This window comes from Rhinatrema bivittatum, chromosome 15 (genome assembly GCF_901001135.1).
Source record: "Rhinatrema bivittatum chromosome 15, aRhiBiv1.1, whole genome shotgun sequence".
NCBI lineage: Eukaryota > Metazoa > Chordata > Amphibia > Gymnophiona > Rhinatrematidae > Rhinatrema > Rhinatrema bivittatum.
This window is the reverse complement of record NC_042629.1, coordinates 26,412,592-26,429,295: the sequence shown is the minus strand read 5'-3', so window position 1 is coordinate 26,429,295 and position 16,704 is coordinate 26,412,592. Positions and strand designations below refer to the sequence as shown.

Here is a 16,704-nt window from a genome sequence, read left to right as displayed (position 1 = left end):
TTGAATTGGTGGTTACAGGCAGATCATCTCAGGAAGAGTGTTTCTCTGGAGATGCCAGATTGGTTGGTACTCATGACAGATGCGAGCCTTCTGGGCTAGGGGGCTCACTGTCAGGAGTTGGTGCAAGGTTGCTGGAATGCAGAGGAGCGGCAGTAGAACATCAACAGATTGGAAGCATGGGTGGTTCGATTAACATGCTTGTGGTTCACTGAGCATCTAGAGGTTAGGGCAATCTGGATAATGTCTGACAATGCAACGACGGTGGCTTACATCAATCATCAGGGTGGAACCAAGAGTCAACAGGTGTCAAAGGAGATAGATATAGAAACATAGAAACATAGAAATGACGGCAGAAGAAGACCAAACGGCCCATCCAGTCTGCCCAGCAAGCTTCACACATTTTTTCTCTCATACTTATCTGTTTCTCTTAGCTCTTGGTTCTATTTACCTTCCTCCCCCACCATTGAAATATCTAGCTTGATTAGTTAGGGGTAGTAGGGGTAGTAACCGCCGCAATAAGCAAGCTACACCCATGCTTATTTGTTTTACCCAGACTATGTTATACAGTCCTTATTGGTTGTTTTTCTTCTCCCCTGCTGTTGAAGCAGGGAGCTATGCTGGAAATGCGTGATGTATCAGTCTTCTCCCATGCCGTTGAAGCAGAGAGCCATGCTGGATATGCATCGAAAGTGAAGTATCAGACACATTTGGTTGGGGTAGTAACCGCCGTAACAAGCCAGCTACTCCCCGCTTTGTGAGTGCGAACCCTTTTTTCTTCTCCCCTGTCGTTGAAGCAGAGAACTATGCTGTATATGCATTGAAGGTGAAGTATCAGGCTTATTTGGTTTGGGGTAGTAACCGCCGTAACAAGCCAGCTACTCCCCTCTTTGTGAGTGTAAATCCATTTTTCCACATTTCCTCTTGCTGTTGAAGCTTAGAGCGATGTTGGAGTCACAGTAAGCATGTGTATGTTTATTGAATAAGGGTATTGTCTCCAGGCAGTAGCTGTCATTCTGGTGAGTCACCCACTCTTCATTGGCGGCCTCTTGACTCTTGGTGTGGGCGGAGCAACATCATCTAGGCATATATGCCTCTCACATTGCTGAAAAAGCCAATATTAGAGCCGACTTCAGCAGCAGCAGAAATATGGACCCAAGAGAATGGAAGCTGGCATACAAAGCTTTTCAGCTCAATGTGGACCGCTGGGGTCTACCAGACTTAGACCTGTTGGCAACCTTCAACAATGCAAAGGTTCCACGCTTTTTCAGTCGTAGACAAGACCCAAAAGTGCTGGACATTGACTCATTCAAGAGTGGCCACGCGGCACCCTGCTGTATGCATTTCTGCCCTGGCCTCTGCTAGGCAGGATTGTCTGGAAGATTGCAAGTCAAACCAACATCATCCTTTTAGTGGATACAGATTGGGCTTGGAGGCTATGGTATGCCGATTTCCAGAGACTGCTGGTGGGCAGTCCGATTAGATAGGGGCCCATTCTACATGGAATCTGGGTTGATTTTTTTCTTACGGTTTGGCCTTTGAAAGAGTTTGGTTGTTGAAGCAGGATTATTCGCCTGCTGTGATTTCCTCCTTACCTTGGGCCAGGAAATTTTCTATTTCTGAAGCCTATATTAGAGTTTGGAAAGTTTTCGAGGCCTGGTGTTCTGAGCAAGATTCTCAACCTTTTCGGTGGATATTTCTTTTATTTTGGAATTCTTACAGGATGGCTTTTGTAAGGGCTTGGCCCATAACACCTTGAAAGTTCAATTTGCAGCTCTAGCTTGTTATAAGGAGAGAGTCAATAGGGGAGGGCCTTTGTCTTCCCATCCCAACGTGTCCCATTTCTTGAAGGGAGTTAAGTACAGCTTCCAGTGCCTCTGTGGGAAATTAATTTGTTCCTGGAGTTCCTGGCAGGTCCGACCTTTCGGCCGTTGAGTGCTCTTTCCTTGTGACTGCTTACCCTGAAGACAGTTTTTCTCGTATCAATTTGTTCGGCACAGTTGGGTTGGTGCAGTTGGGTTTGGGTCTTTGAACTGCAGGCTCTTTTTCCCGGGATCCTTTTCTGTGTATGACTCCGGGAGTGGTATAGATTCAGACCGTGCCCTCTTTATTGCCAAAGGTGGTTTCAGAGATTCATTTGAATCAGTCCATTTCCCTGCCCTCCTTGGACAGGGCCAGAAATGAAAGTGAGTCCCACCTTTTGCATTCCTTGGACATCAAGCATTATTTGCTGCAACTTGAAAATGACTAAATCTCTTCGGATGTCTGATCACCTATTTATGCTCCATGGTGGCAGTAAATAGGGAATGCTGACGACATGGGCAATGATAGCCAGTTGGGTTAAGGAAGTCATCACTGCAGCCTATGTGGCTGCTGAGGTTGCTTTGCTGAAACATATATTATACCTCATTCCACGAGGGCTCAAGTGGTATCATGGATGGAACTTCATTTGTTGTCACCTGCTGAAATTTGCTGAGCGGCGACGTGGTCATCTTTGCACATCTTTTCCAAGCATTACCACTTGGGTGTTCGGGCTAGGGAGGATGCTGTGTTTGCACAGCGATTTGGACTGGACTGCTGGCAGCCTCCTGTCCTTTTCAGGATTAGCTTTGGTAGATCCCCCTGGTGGGGATTGACCTGCCAGGATGCAGAGGAAGGAGAAATTATTACTTATCTGATAATTTCCTTTCCTCTAATGAGGGCAGGTCAATCCCAGACCTACCCTAGACTGCCAATGGTGAATTTATGGTTAGCCTTTTCAGAGTGTGATTCCTGCTCTTCTATGAAGACTGGTAAGTGGCTTTTCTGGCCCCTTAGTTTAGTGCATATGTTATTGCTTTTGTCTGAGCTCAGTGTTCCTGTTGAGTTGGAAGCATGTGTAGTTGATTTTTAATGATAATGTTCAAGTATAATTAGTTTGGCTTTTCCAGAGAATACTGGTGGACTGATGTTGGGGTGGGATTATATAGCCATTACATCAGCTTTCTCCATCTCCATCTGCTGGTAGAGGTGCATAACCCACTGGTGGGGACTGACCTGCCCTCATTAGAGGAAAGGAAATTATCAGGTAAGCAGTAATTTCATCTTATTTAATTTTTTTTCTCCCTAGACCACCTTGATGCTAAAAAGGCTGGGGATCTTTCCACCTTGTTTGATGTGGGAGGAATCTTCGGTAAGTAATTTTTATAACATCATCTTCTGACTTTATGCAGATGGAGCCTCCTAGCTATTCCAGTCACTGCTTGTAAAAGATGCCAGTAATCCATATCTCTTTAATTGCTGATTATTCTGCATCTGGAATGACTTATTTTAAGCACAGAGGGGTATGAAAGCTCCAATTCTCATTTTTCAAATGAGTTGTAGCATAGTTGGACCTACATACACAGGAATAACCTATTAGATTAGGTGGCAATACAACCAGAGGTCCATCTAGCCCATCCTTTCTCTGGGCCTGATGTAGCAAGCCATGTGGTGAAACTGTGTACTAAATTCAGCGCACAGTTTCTTAGCCCACAAGCTAAAAAAATGATTAACTCCCAATGCAGTAAACTAATGTTATGCTATTGCATCAGGAGTTAAAAATATGTACTGCCTTGGAAATGTGTACACAAATCCAAGTTAAAATGAGTGCTCAGCCTTATGAATAAGCTGAGCACACATTTTCACTTGTGTTTGTACACATCGGCTTGTTTTTTTTATTTCTGTTTTTTAATCTTTTGGATGAGTAGGAGCTTGCAAGGAATCCTCCAGGGGTGGCCATCTACCATTTCCCTATCATCCCTCCCCCCCCCCATTCCTTTCCTAAGAATTGGGACCTATCTCATCCCCATCCACCATCTGTCTGCTTTTTTTTTTTATATATTATTATTCTATCACACGAGATGGGGGGGGGGGGGGAGAGGGAGGTTAGGTTAAAGCTGAGGAGGGAAAGAGCTCAGCAGCAACAGTCAAGACTCTGTAACCAATTTCAGAGAAAATGCCCAGTACAGGTGTCTTTGCAGCTTCCACTGATTTATGCATATCTCACCCAATTTATGATTTGTGCACATAAATCCTGAGTACAGGATCCCTGCATATAGATGAGCACTGGTCACAAGACCTTTACTCCACCTCTGACCAAGAGTTAAATTCTGAGCATCAATAGATCAGGGTTAAGCTTACATTGGGGAGTAATAATTAACGTCTTCACTTGCATGAGATTTCTGTGCATTTTTTGTGCACAAAATTCCCTGCTGTATCAGGAGTAAAGTTTGCACACAAAATATGTGGATAAAACTGTGAACTCTGTGGGGCATACCTTATTACATTGGATAACTAAAGAAATGAGATCAAGGACAAGCACTTAACGTGATTTACCTGGATTTCAACAAAGGTTTTGATTCAGTCCTGAACAGGAGGCTCATGAATAAAATGAGAAGCCTGGGAGTGGGTTCCAAACTGGGGGAATGGATTCAAGGTTGGTTGACTGACAGATGACAGCGGAAAGTGGTAAATGGAACTTACTCTGAGGAGAGAAGTGCCTCAAGGATAAGTTCTAGTTCTCCAGTTTTGCACTGCATGCGTAGTGCCTTCTTGGGGGTTTTCATTCCAGTTTTTGTCTCCGCATTTGTGATTTTTGTTTTTCTAATGCAGAATTTCCCAAACTGTGGATTAGGACCCCAAATGTGGTCACAAAAGCTTCAACTGGAGTCACAAGTGCCTGAAATGACAGCACTCTTCAGGCCCCCACAGAAGCAGCATTAGTAGTGGAAGTTAACGTAGGGGCCTGGGAGTTAGCATGCGCTCACAGACCATGCAGAGGCACTGGCCTTGCAGGAGTTTCTGTGGTCATAGGAAGACTTATGCAAGGAGGGATCAAGGCTGCTGCAAGGCATAGGAGCTTGCACTGGCTCACAGGCCCTGTATTGACTTCATTACTAATGCTGCTGCCGCTTGCAGATCAGCATCGGGATTGGGACCAGCCATGAGGAGAACGGGGGGGAAGGATTGAGTATGCATGGGCCAGTGGAGGCCGCTGCCTCTCTCCTCACCAACCATTGAACCTAACCAAGAAAAAAACTGTTGACCTGTCGTCAGCCTGCCCTCTTTTCCCACCATTATCATTCACCTTTGGCCGAGGGCTCAAAGGAAAAGGTTTGCTGCTGACCCTGGCCAGTGGGATGTTTGGAGGAGGGACTATTTGAATGGAGGGATGAGAGGCAGGAGAGGATTTTGTAGGTTGGATAAAAGTGGAAAGGGTTTGGCTGTGAAGGATAAGGGGGGGAGGGAAATGACAGAAGATCACCTGGGGGGATATGAGAGAGAATCAGCTGGGGGGAGAGTATGAGAGAATTGAAGGGGAGGAGCTGAAGTGGGAGGTGAGGGGATGGTGGATGAAAGTGAGGAGGTAATGGAAGATGGGGTGAGAGGGGAGGGGATGACAGGTTTTAAGTGTGGGATGCAGAAAAGACCGGAAGAGGTGAGAGAGAAAGGATAGGTTGTGGAAATGAGAGATGCAGAGAATGAGAGAGGGGAGTCTGCTGGAGGGGAGAGGAGGTTGACCTGTAGAGGGGTTGAAAGTGAAGAGAGAGGATCAGATGGGCGTGCAGGGTGGGTGAGGAAGAGTGATTGTTGGAGAGGGTCTGTACCACTGCAGATTTGTTTTGGTCATCTTCTGAAGTCATATGAATTTTCTAGTGCTAAAACTGAATCACATTGGCTAAAGGTTTGGGAACCCCTGCTCTTAGGTTGTAATGTCTCCCTATTCATGCTTTGTCCTGTCTCTTTTAGGACTGGGATCTAACTTCTTCCTGTCTCTAACAGGTGGAATTTGGGCTGGACTGATATCGGATAAATTGAATAAAAGAGCTTCGACCTGTGCAGTAATGTTGTTGTTTGCTGCCCCTACGGTAAGTGTTGTCACACCTGCATGCTTTATAGCACTGTCATAGGCAGAGAGAAGAAATCCAATGGATGGAGGGGTTAAAGGTGCAATTGATGGGAGAGAGGGACATAAGAGTAGTTCGATAAAAGCAGGACAGAAACATTTGGTTGAGTGGAGCAACGTGATAGTAGGATGAGAGCAAAGCCAAAAAAGTAAGTACCATTACCGATGGGGGGGAGAGCCGTGTGACATGATGAAACGAGAGATCCCAGTGACTAGGAGGAAAGAGGTGACAGCTGTCAGTCTGATGTAATAAGATGCGCTTAGAAGAGTCTCCAGTTTTTCCCACAGTTGTGCACCCATTTTTTTGTTTGGATACTTTACTCTTGATGCAGATAGGGGTTTTGCGCGCACACAATATGTGCATAAAATCTTGCGTATTGCATGAATATCCCATGCTAATGAAGGCATTAGCTATTACCCCCAATGCATGTTCTCTTTACGCAGGAAATGTTACTCCTGGTCAGCAGTGGTGATAGTATTGGTCTCTGAGGCTGATCAGGAATGCATTGTGCTGAGGAGCTGCACTCCAGATTTCTGCGCACTGAAAGTGATTTGTGCGCATACATTTTCCTTCCGTCTTCCCTTCACCTAACAAGTTTGCATTTCTTGGAAGCCGTTAGTATTGCACGGACCTGTTTTCTTTTTTCCCCTCTTTGTCTCTCGACAGGGTGGATCTCTTCATGGTGTTTGCCTTGCAAAACGTCTTTGCTTTGCAGTGAAGGTGTGACAGACATCTCTTTTGTAGCCTCTCTGACTTTTCAGCCCATCTGTCATACTGTTTTGGCTCTCTTTCCCCTCCTAGTCTTTTATTTTTTTTGTCTATTGAAGGTGTACTTTGAATGCTAAGATTTTTTTTTTCCAGGCAGATTTCAGCATCCTGTAGTCCTCCTGGAGCCTGATCTGAGACAGGACCTGCGGAGCAGCCAAACTGTTCCCATGCACATAAACCCCTTCCCTTCACTCCCTCCTGCCTCTTCCTCACTGAGTTAAGTGTACACTCAGCCTATTCAAGTGGCTGAGCACACCATGTAACTCAGGTTTGTGTGCTTTACATCTCCTGACGTATTTACATACCATTTCCTTACTGAATTTCAACAAGCAGTTTTCCAGCACATCTTATTATATCAGGCTCTATGAGAGGAAGGAGGGAGCCTCGGACAAAGGTGAGAGAGAGAGAGAACACTGAGCAGCAGGGTGGAGATCCGAAATACAAACAGATGAGGAAAGGAAGGAAAGGTAGAGGCAGGATCCCAGGGGATGGGAAGAGGGTAATGACTCCAGGGTACAGAGAGATTTCTGAAGTTTCTCCTGTATAATACCCACATTTTTAATCCTTTACAGCTATATATATTCTCCACAATCAGCAAGATGGGACTTGTGTTTACAGTAGGTGAGTATGGTCTCATGCCACATTTTACACATTCTTCTAATTCATTAATATTGAAATTTCACAGTAGCCAAAGTCACCAGCGAGGGGAAGCTCTTCCTGTTGCAAATGGACCACCACATCCTGCTTTAAATTGTATCCACTGGTCTATATTCTGTTTGTCTGTTTTCAGAAAATGAAGATAACAGGATGTGGAATAATATATTTTAAAAAACCCACTTTCTTTCCCAAAAAAAGTTTATTTCATACAGCGAAAAATCTTTTCAAAAAGAAACAAGTCCAAACAATTACATCTCTGAATATACTGATGATATACCAAGCATTTCATGAAGAGTGAAACAACACTGGCCTTATGAATTTACAGGATTATGCTGATGATGTAAGAAAGCAAAGATCAGACAAGGAATATTATCATAGACTTCCAGAGAATGCTACTGTAGCTATACAGAAAATTCTTTTTTCTTTCATTACATTGGGTCAGATGGGGTATCCTAAGGTTAAAGAATGTGATGTTTTGATTGAGGAAGATCCAAAGACCCTGTCGTTTTTATATACTGCCAAAGAGCCATAAGCTTATGGTGAACCTTCCTGGTAGACCTATAGTTTGTGGTATTTGCTTCCTCTTTAGAGCTTCTGTTTTTGTAGAGAAGTTTCTATACCTTTTTGTAATACAAATTAAATCTTTCATTAGGGACTGTATACATATAATCATTCTTTTCCAACAGATGCCTATGATTATTTGGGAGATGTTTTCAATAATGGTGCAATTTGAAGCTTTATATTTAAATATTTCCAAACAAGATGCAAATGAAATTAATCATAGCATTCTGAACAACAAGGATATTATTTTGAGAGTACTAACTAAATTTATTTGTAAAATGTATGTATGTATGTATGTATGTATTTATTTATTTATTTACTTACAGCTTTTCTATACCGGCATTCATATCATGCCGGTTTACAAATAACAGAGGGGTGCAATAACTTTGTTCTTTTTAACTAGTGCAGAGGAAGCAAAAACTTACAATATAACAAGGTTGTTGAAACTGGGGGAGGAAGAAGACAAGAATAGTCAAGAATAAATATAAATCTATACAGAAGTAGATTATTTACATTGTGCAGTAAAGTAATGTGCAGAAATTGCTGAATTGGCTTTAACTTATTATTATTACTTTTATTTTCAAGACTATTTTTTTCAACTGGTAAAGGATTCTGCAAATAGGCCCATGATGGTGCCAAATATAGCATATTCGTGTGTGTGTGTTTATATTAAGAAAATTGGATGTATGGTGGGGTTTTTGTTGTTGTTGTTGTTGTTGTTTTTTGGGGTTTTTTTTGAAAGATGGTTATTTGGCTTGTTATACTGATGATGGGTTTCTAGTCTGGCAGGACACTTTGGAAGAATTTTTGTGTTTTTTTGTTGTTGCTGAATATTTTAATGTATATTCCCTGCATTAGAAGTTTACTTACCTGCTAGACTTTAAGACTATTTCTAGATTTGTTGATTTCTTTGAATGAGAATGTTTTTCAAACAAACTTGTTTTATAAACCTACTGACAGGACTACATTTTTAAGATTTGACAGCTGTCTCCCCAAACATGTAAAGAAAAATATTGCTGCAGTACAATTTATAAGTTTGACATACATATATACCCCATCCAGGGTATATATGTATGTAGGACAATTCAGGGAAGAATGCAGACATGCTGTAAAATAAAGCTTTCTTATCCGTTCAAACTCGGAGCAGTACACAACACGTGCTGCTTTAAAACCAGCTCTTAATATCTTACTTGGATTTTTTCTCCAAGGCCTTTCGGTGCAATGGAGATGTCTTCTGGGTTTCTTCTGTCTGTCTCCAACCCGATGTTATATTTAGTCTCTCTTTTGTAGGCTTTCAAAAACTTACAAAGATAATCAAGAACAAGGGTCTCTTTCTGATTGGCTATAATATTGTAGTCCTTTTCTCATAAAAGGACTTTCTATATGAATAGCCAGGCTATATGATATTGCTAGCCGTAAATAGTCATCATCATTTTGTACCACTCAGCCATTATAAGCATGGCCATTTTGTACCACACAGCAACAAATGTCCATCTGCATTATCTTTAGACAAGCCAGTCAATGACCTTATCTATCTTTATATGATAGAAAATGGCAAAGGGTCTGCTATGTGCGACTCACAACAGTTCTTCTCGATCTTCCAGCATGCCCATGCCCATTATATCTGAGCAAATCTAGAAACTTCCAAATCTTCAGCCTTATTCCACTAGCTCACTTTTGCTATCAGAGGCAGTATTAAAAATACAAGAAATCAAAGAAAACATTTCCCCATCACCCCACAAGGAGGGCTGCTAGGAAGGGAAAGAGATGGACAGAGAGAAGGCTATAGGGAGAAAGGAGCAAAGTCTGGGGAAGAGGGAGAGGAGGGAGGATACTGGGTAAGGATGGAAGAATGTGGGAGGGGATGATTGAAAGGAGGAATAGGGGAGATGTGAGAGGGGATGGTTGAAAGAGTCAGCATGGAGATGATGGGGTGCAGGAATGAAAGAGCTATTTTATGGTAGTTTTGTATATGTGTTCTCTCTTCTTATCTTTGTAGTTCTTCAGTTTTGCACTGCAGAGTGGCTTCTTGGGGTTTCCATTTAAGATTTTATGTCTAACATTTGACATTTTTGGTCAGCTCTTCTGTATTTGGTAAAAGTCTTTGAGTTCTCTGCATGTGTGACTAAAGGTAAGGTATTCTACTATCATAGGATGTGCATTGGTGTTTTAATGTCTGCTGCAAAATTTGCAGTACTGCCTTTTCATTGGACAGGAGTCCTGGAAATTAGTGCTACTATGGTTTGGTAAGTTTGCTACTTGTGCTAAGTGGGGGGTTTTTTTTGCAAGTTTTGATTTAGGAATGTCTTGTGATTTAAAGTGTGCTTGAGTGATGATTGGATAGTATTTATCACATGATTTTTGGCTGGATAAATCTGAGGCTAGCAGCAAGTTGGAATGGCTTCCATTTGACCAGAATAATGGAATGCCATATACTTTGCACATTGCTTTAGGATATTAGAGCGACTCTCCTTATTGATTTTTTTTAAACTGAAACATAGAAATATAGAACAGATAGACCATATGGCCCAGTCTGTCCAACCACATCTACTACTCAGAGTCCCATCCTCTGTGCTTGTCCCATGCTCTCTTGAATGCTGATACTGTCCTTGTCTCCATCACCTCCATAAGTAGGCTGTTCTATGTGTACCCCTGGACTAGTTGTATCCAGATAGTGGTACCAGAGGTCATATATCAAATTACAATTAACAGATGTTAAACTTCCACAAAGTTAAACTTCAAGGTCTCCTGAGTGGGGGAGAAAGCTAACTTTCAAGGCCCTGTGCGTTTCAACACTTAAGTCCCTGTTCCAAATTCTTGTACACAGCACTAATGATAACAGCACCGATGAGCATTAAAGTCACTGTACAGTAAAAACACACTGGTAGTTTCCAACAGTACTTTTACTGATATGTTGTAAAATGGTGAAAAGAATCTTTATAGCTGTTTGATTTACCGTACTTATCTATGTTTCAAGCGCTGGCAATTTCATTCATCTGCCATAGCAGCTGTTAACTTCTATCAGGAAGAAAATGGTTTGTTAAAAAAACTGACAGACGGTACTTGAAGATTTTATGGATTTCAATAATTTAAGGCCAATCGCATCTCTCCCTTCTCTTGCTAAGTTCATTGAATCTATCGTTCTGCACCAGCTGACAGATTCCCTCTTTGATTATGACATTCTCCTCCCCAGCCAACATGGCTTTCGTAAAGATCACTCTACTGAAACACTACTCCTATCATCTTTTGATACACTACTGCATGGTTTTGATTCAAATACTGATTTCATTTTAGTTTTCCTAGATATTTCTGCTGCTTTCGATTCTCTTGACATCAAATTCTTTAATCCAGTCTGCAATCTATAGGAATTACTTCAACAGTACTCAGCTGGTTCACAACTTACTTATCATTTGTCTACACTCTTCCAACTGTTACACTGTTCCTTCTGGTGTTCCTCAGGGCTCTTCCCTTTCCCCAGTTCTCTTTAACATCTATTTACTCCCCCTCTGTCAGTTACTCTCTGCTTTGGACATTCAATTCAAAATATATGCAAATGACATTCCGTTATTTCGTTCCTTATAAATCCTCCTGGTCAGATACACTCTCTACCGTTGCTTTATATATAAATACAATCAACACTTGGCTGTCACATAACCATCTCAAACTGAACCCTACTAAAACGGAAATAATTCATTTATCTTCAATTGCAAATCATTCCAATGGACTTCCACCCCACGTGTCACTAAATGGTATTTCTATTCCTATTTTATCTCAAGCTTGGAGTTTAGGTGTGCTGTTAAATTCTGATCTTTCTTTATCCCAACAAATTTCTACAATAGTTAAAAAAAAATAAAAAATGCTCAAATGTCTTCACCCACTTCTCTTCTTTCAAGACTTTCGTACTGTTCTTCAATCTCTGATCTTTTCTGGTCTTGACTGTTGTAACGCGCTCTATCTCCAATCCAACCTCTTCAGTTAATTCAAAATTCAGCTGCTCGTGTCTTAACTGGTTCTTCTTTAAAAAATCACATAACTCCAATACTGTTTTCTTTACACTGGCTTCCTATTAAATTTAGGATCCAATACAACATCCTATCTATCATCCACTCACTCATTCACAATCCCTCTTTGACCTGGCTCTGTTCTATCCTTTGAATTTACAAACCAACACAACACCTGAGATTGCTAAACAAAAGTATATTAGATGTGCCGTCAGTTTGCCTGGCTAGATTATCCCCAGAAAAAAGAGCCTTCTCCGTTGCTGGCCCATTATTATGGAACATTTTACCAGTCACTCTTCGTCAAAGTATAAATTCAAAAGAATTTTTAAAAACCTTAAACACACACCTCTTTTCAAAAGCATTTAATTTACCTTCTACAGAACACATTTAACTTCTCACGCTACTCTCCACCACTTCAGTATTACTGTGGTTTTTGTCTTGACTTTGTATTTTTGTTTCTATTTTTATAAATTTATATTCTTAAGCTGTTTGTTTTAATTAAGACTTTTAAGTTAATTTATTTATTTAAGCTTAACTATTTTCTAATTTATGTATGTATTTTAATGTAAACCATTTTGTCCAATATTTTATTGAAAAAGCAGTATATAAACAATTTAAATAAATACTCTTAATCACTGACATTGTCTAAAAAGGTCTTGAAATAAACAGTACTTGAAATGGAAATACATGTTAAAATAAAAATTCAGCCAGCTTATCTCATCTGCATCCTTACCAGTTTTGGTTCCGCAGCTATTGCCAGAAAGTAAAAATCATCAGAAGGAAAAGTCATGAGTGTATAATCTTATATAGAGTTTTCAAAAAAACAATGATGATAGGCATGCTGAAGCTTGAAATGATAGAATACCATTCAACCTCAAGATTAAGGCCAGTATATAAGAGAGAAGAAAGTTTGTGCACTCCACTCGCACTAATCCATGACAATCTCAGGTTGACTGGAAATCAAAAGTTCCCAGATATGGAGAGCATGAATTTTTAAAATACTTTTTAGTTATATTTTTCCGGTGTTATTTGATGTCTTTGCTGTTTTTAAATATTTTATTGGTGTTTTTTAAATGTTAGTATTTTTTACTGTTATGGTTATGTATGTATTATATTTCTTGATTTTATTGTTTGATGTTTTAGGGATGGTGATGGTTCTGTTTTTTTGTTGTTGCACTGCATAGAGTCTGGCTTCCTGTGCTTTCCAGTTCAGGTTTTGTCTACAAGTTTGCATTTCTACTTTATAGTTGCTCTGGTCTGTATTTGGTGAAGGTCTGTTTATGTTCTGCATATGTGACTGAGTTGAAACTTTCTCCTAATAGGAAGTGTATTAATGTTATAGGGCTTTTGGAGGGTTTATGCCGACACACAGCACATGTTACAACAAAATTAATATCACATGGGTTCCAAGTGTCTTTTTTTTAAAGGGATTTCTGGAGTGATATTTTTACTTCACAACACTGTACTTTGATATTTTTCATGTAAAATGTTATAAATGTCAAACTCTTAATTGTGTGTGTAGAGGGCGAGTGTATGTGTGCGCGCGCGTGCGCGCGCGCATTGTGCAAGGCTATAAAGTTTGCTTGGGGCAACTAATACCCTTGCAATGGCTCTGGATCCTGGGGCAGGGGGTGAAGACCCAGGGCTTGGGGAAGGTGTCAGTCTTTAAAGTTTCTATTGCTGGAGGGAGCCCAGAACAGAGACTGCATAAACAGGGGGGCGTGCAGTTCGCACAGGGCAAAAAAGCTAGCACTGGCCCTGGAACCGCATATTGTATGTCCCGTAGGGAAATCAGTTAGTGACAGCAGATGGAGATAAATACAACTGCACTACAAAGTCTCTGATATTCTCCCATTGTGTATAGGCTATAACAGGTGGGGTTGAAAATTCAGGGGTAGATTTTTAAAGTTCTGCGCGGGCGTAGATTTGTTCGCCCTGGCGCGAACAAATCTACGCCCGATTTTATAACATGCGCACGCTGCCGCGCGCATGTTATAAAATCCAGGGTCAGCGTGAGCAGGGGGGTGCATAATTGTGCAACCTGCGTGCGCCGAGCCGAGCAGCCTGCCTCCATTCCCTCCAAGGCCGCTCTGAAATCGGAGCAGCCTCGGAGGGAACTTTTTTTCTGGCCCCCCCAACCTTCTCCTCCCTTCCTCTACCTAACCCATCCCGCAGCCCTAACTAAATCCCCCCCTACCTTTGTTCAGAAAGTTACGCCTGCGCGAGGCAGGCGTAATTTGCGCGTGCTGGCCAGCTGCTAGCGTGCCATTCCCCGGCCCGAGGGCTGGTTCTGAGGCTTCTGCCCCGCCCCCAAAACAGCCCCAAATGCCGCGCCGCCCCTGACATGCCCCCCGCCCGAGCGAAGCCCCAGGACTTACGTGCATCCTGAGGCTTTGTGCGCGCCGGCGCGCAAGTCCCCTGCGTGTGTAAATCCGGCTAGATTTATGCGTGCAGGGCTTTTAAAATCTGCCCTCAGTGTTTAGCTTCAAGATATGCCAATGTCTGTGAATAATTACTACTATTGCAGCAGCCATATGGGCATAATGAACTATATCTGGGCTATCTATATCTCTGTGTAACATGTCTTCCATGACTGCCTTTAGATCTGGGACTTTATTTCCATTACTATGAACATTAGTGTATATAGCCTTCCAGAGGTTGTCCTTTTACCCATTTCTCTATTAGTGTTTTAAGATTTATGTACCTGAATACTTTTATGTATCTTAGGGCTTTGTTTTACCCATCCCTGACAATCCTAGTTTGAAATCCCTTCTCAGTGGATTTGCCAGTCTCTTTTGGAAGTTACTGAATATCTTCTTTGACAGATAAACCCCATCTCTGCCATGCAGTTGTTGGAACATCATTCCATGCTCCAGAAAGCTGAAACACACTCATTGACATCATCTATGTGGTCATTTATTTGTATCAAGAATGCCCTGCCTGGGCTTTATGATTGGCTGGGAGCACTTAGGAGTTGATGTGGATGGGCAGACTATATAGGCCATATGATCTTTTTCTACCATCATGTTCTGAGTTTCTAGGAGAATACATGTGCACTTACATCCTTTACCATGAAGTCACTTTTAATATGATTTGTGCAACATAGATGAGCAGCATCAGACAGTAGTCATCAGGCTTGATGACTCTTAGCAATCTTTCCATACTTTATCAGATCTTGGCACTCAGCAGACAGCACACCCCACAAATCAACATGTCTTCTGTCTTTACTGAGGAGGATGTTGGGAACATACACATACAGGAAATGTTCTTTGAAGGTGATGATTCTGATCAACTAAAACAAATCTCTGTGGCAATGGAGGATGTAATGGATCAACATATCAAACTAAGGAGTAACATCATCGGGACATCAGGAACTGATGGCATCCATCCAAGAGTCCTAAAAAAAACAAGGGGTGAATTTTAAAGTGTTGCTCTTTCTAAAAGGCCCATATACTCGAGAATATGGGCTGCGCGTGAGTAACACGTATTTTAAAAGCCACAAATTATTCATGTACATGTGTGTTCACAAGTACTAAAAAAAGAAAGGGGTGGAGTTGGGGTGTGTCAGGAAGTTCCGGGACAGGGCCAAAATTTACATGCGTTAAATCCATATTTTAAATCCAGCGGCCGCAGCATGTGGTGGGCTGTGAACCGCGCATGTTTGCTTCTGCTCTTGATGATGTGTAAGTCTGAATCAATCTCTGTTTAGGCCTAAAACACTTGGGGACTTAGTCAACTGGGGGGAGTGCAGGCTGAAGAACCAGAGGGGTCTGGATGACCTCAAGATGGACTGGGCAAACAATTGGACTAATTGGTAAAACTGGAAATGTTCTTCATGCGAGCAGGTTTTAAAAATCCACTTACCTGCACACATAAAAGCTGACAAAGTCCTAAGGAAGATGGGCAAAATATGTTGCTCAAGTAGGGGCAACATATGTACAGTAGGAATATTTAAAATCATTCGCATGCACATGTATGGATGGCCATGCGCTCGTTTTAAAATTGCTGTCCCAATGTGAAATGGTAGAAAAAGATCATATGGCCTAGATAGTCTGCCCATCCACATCAACACCAACTCCTAAGAGCTCCCAGCCAATCATAAAGCCCAGGCAGGGCATTCTTGATACAAATAAATGACCACATAGATGATGTTGCTAGTAATCTGTAGCCTATCATTTAAAATGTCCGCAATACCTGAAAACTGGAGGGAGACCAATGTAATGCCAGCCCTTAAGAGTTCCGGGGTTATCTAGCAAACTATAAACTAGTGAGTCTGACATCGGTGCCAGACAAATCATAGAAGCTAAAAACAAAATTACTGAAAATATAGACAGACATGGCTTAATGAGGAAGAGTCAACATAATTTTAGCAAAAGGAAGTCTTGCCTTATAAATCTATTTGATTTTTTTTGAAGGTGTAAATAAACATGTAGATAAAGGTGAACCAGTTGATAATGTGTATTTGGATTTTCAGAAGGCAATTGACACACAGGGGGCCTTCATCTTTGCCGCGAACGGCGCACCGGGGCCTTCATCTTCGCACGCTCCGTTCATGGCATGCCGAGGTCTCCTCTGCCATTTTCTGCACAGAATTTGGCAATTCTGCGAGGGGGGGGGGGGGAATTCTACCATTCTGCTGGCACAGATGGCAGACTCACTGGTCTGTAATTTCCTGGATCACACCTTGATCCCTTTATAAAAATTGGCATTACATTGGCAACCCTCCAGCCTTCAGGTACCATAGATGATATTAATTATTTATGAATTTCCAATAGCAGGTCCACAATTTGATT

At 41.7% G+C, this 16,704-nt stretch overlaps 1 protein-coding gene across 3 annotated transcripts in view; it reads left to right on the top strand.

Moving 5' to 3' along the window:
- The window catches only part of SLC37A1 (solute carrier family 37 member 1), a 150,384-nt gene that overhangs the window by 116,475 nt on the left and 17,205 nt on the right, over window positions 1-16,704 (top strand). For all 3 annotated transcript variants that reach the window (XM_029578596.1, XM_029578597.1, XM_029578595.1), the window contains exons 13-15: window positions 3,107-3,169; window positions 5,800-5,885; window positions 7,265-7,313. In XM_029578596.1, the coding sequence (XP_029434456.1) occupies window positions 3,107-3,169; window positions 5,800-5,885; window positions 7,265-7,313 (198 nt within the window). The remainder of the gene's footprint in view (window positions 1-3,106; window positions 3,170-5,799; window positions 5,886-7,264; window positions 7,314-16,704) is intronic.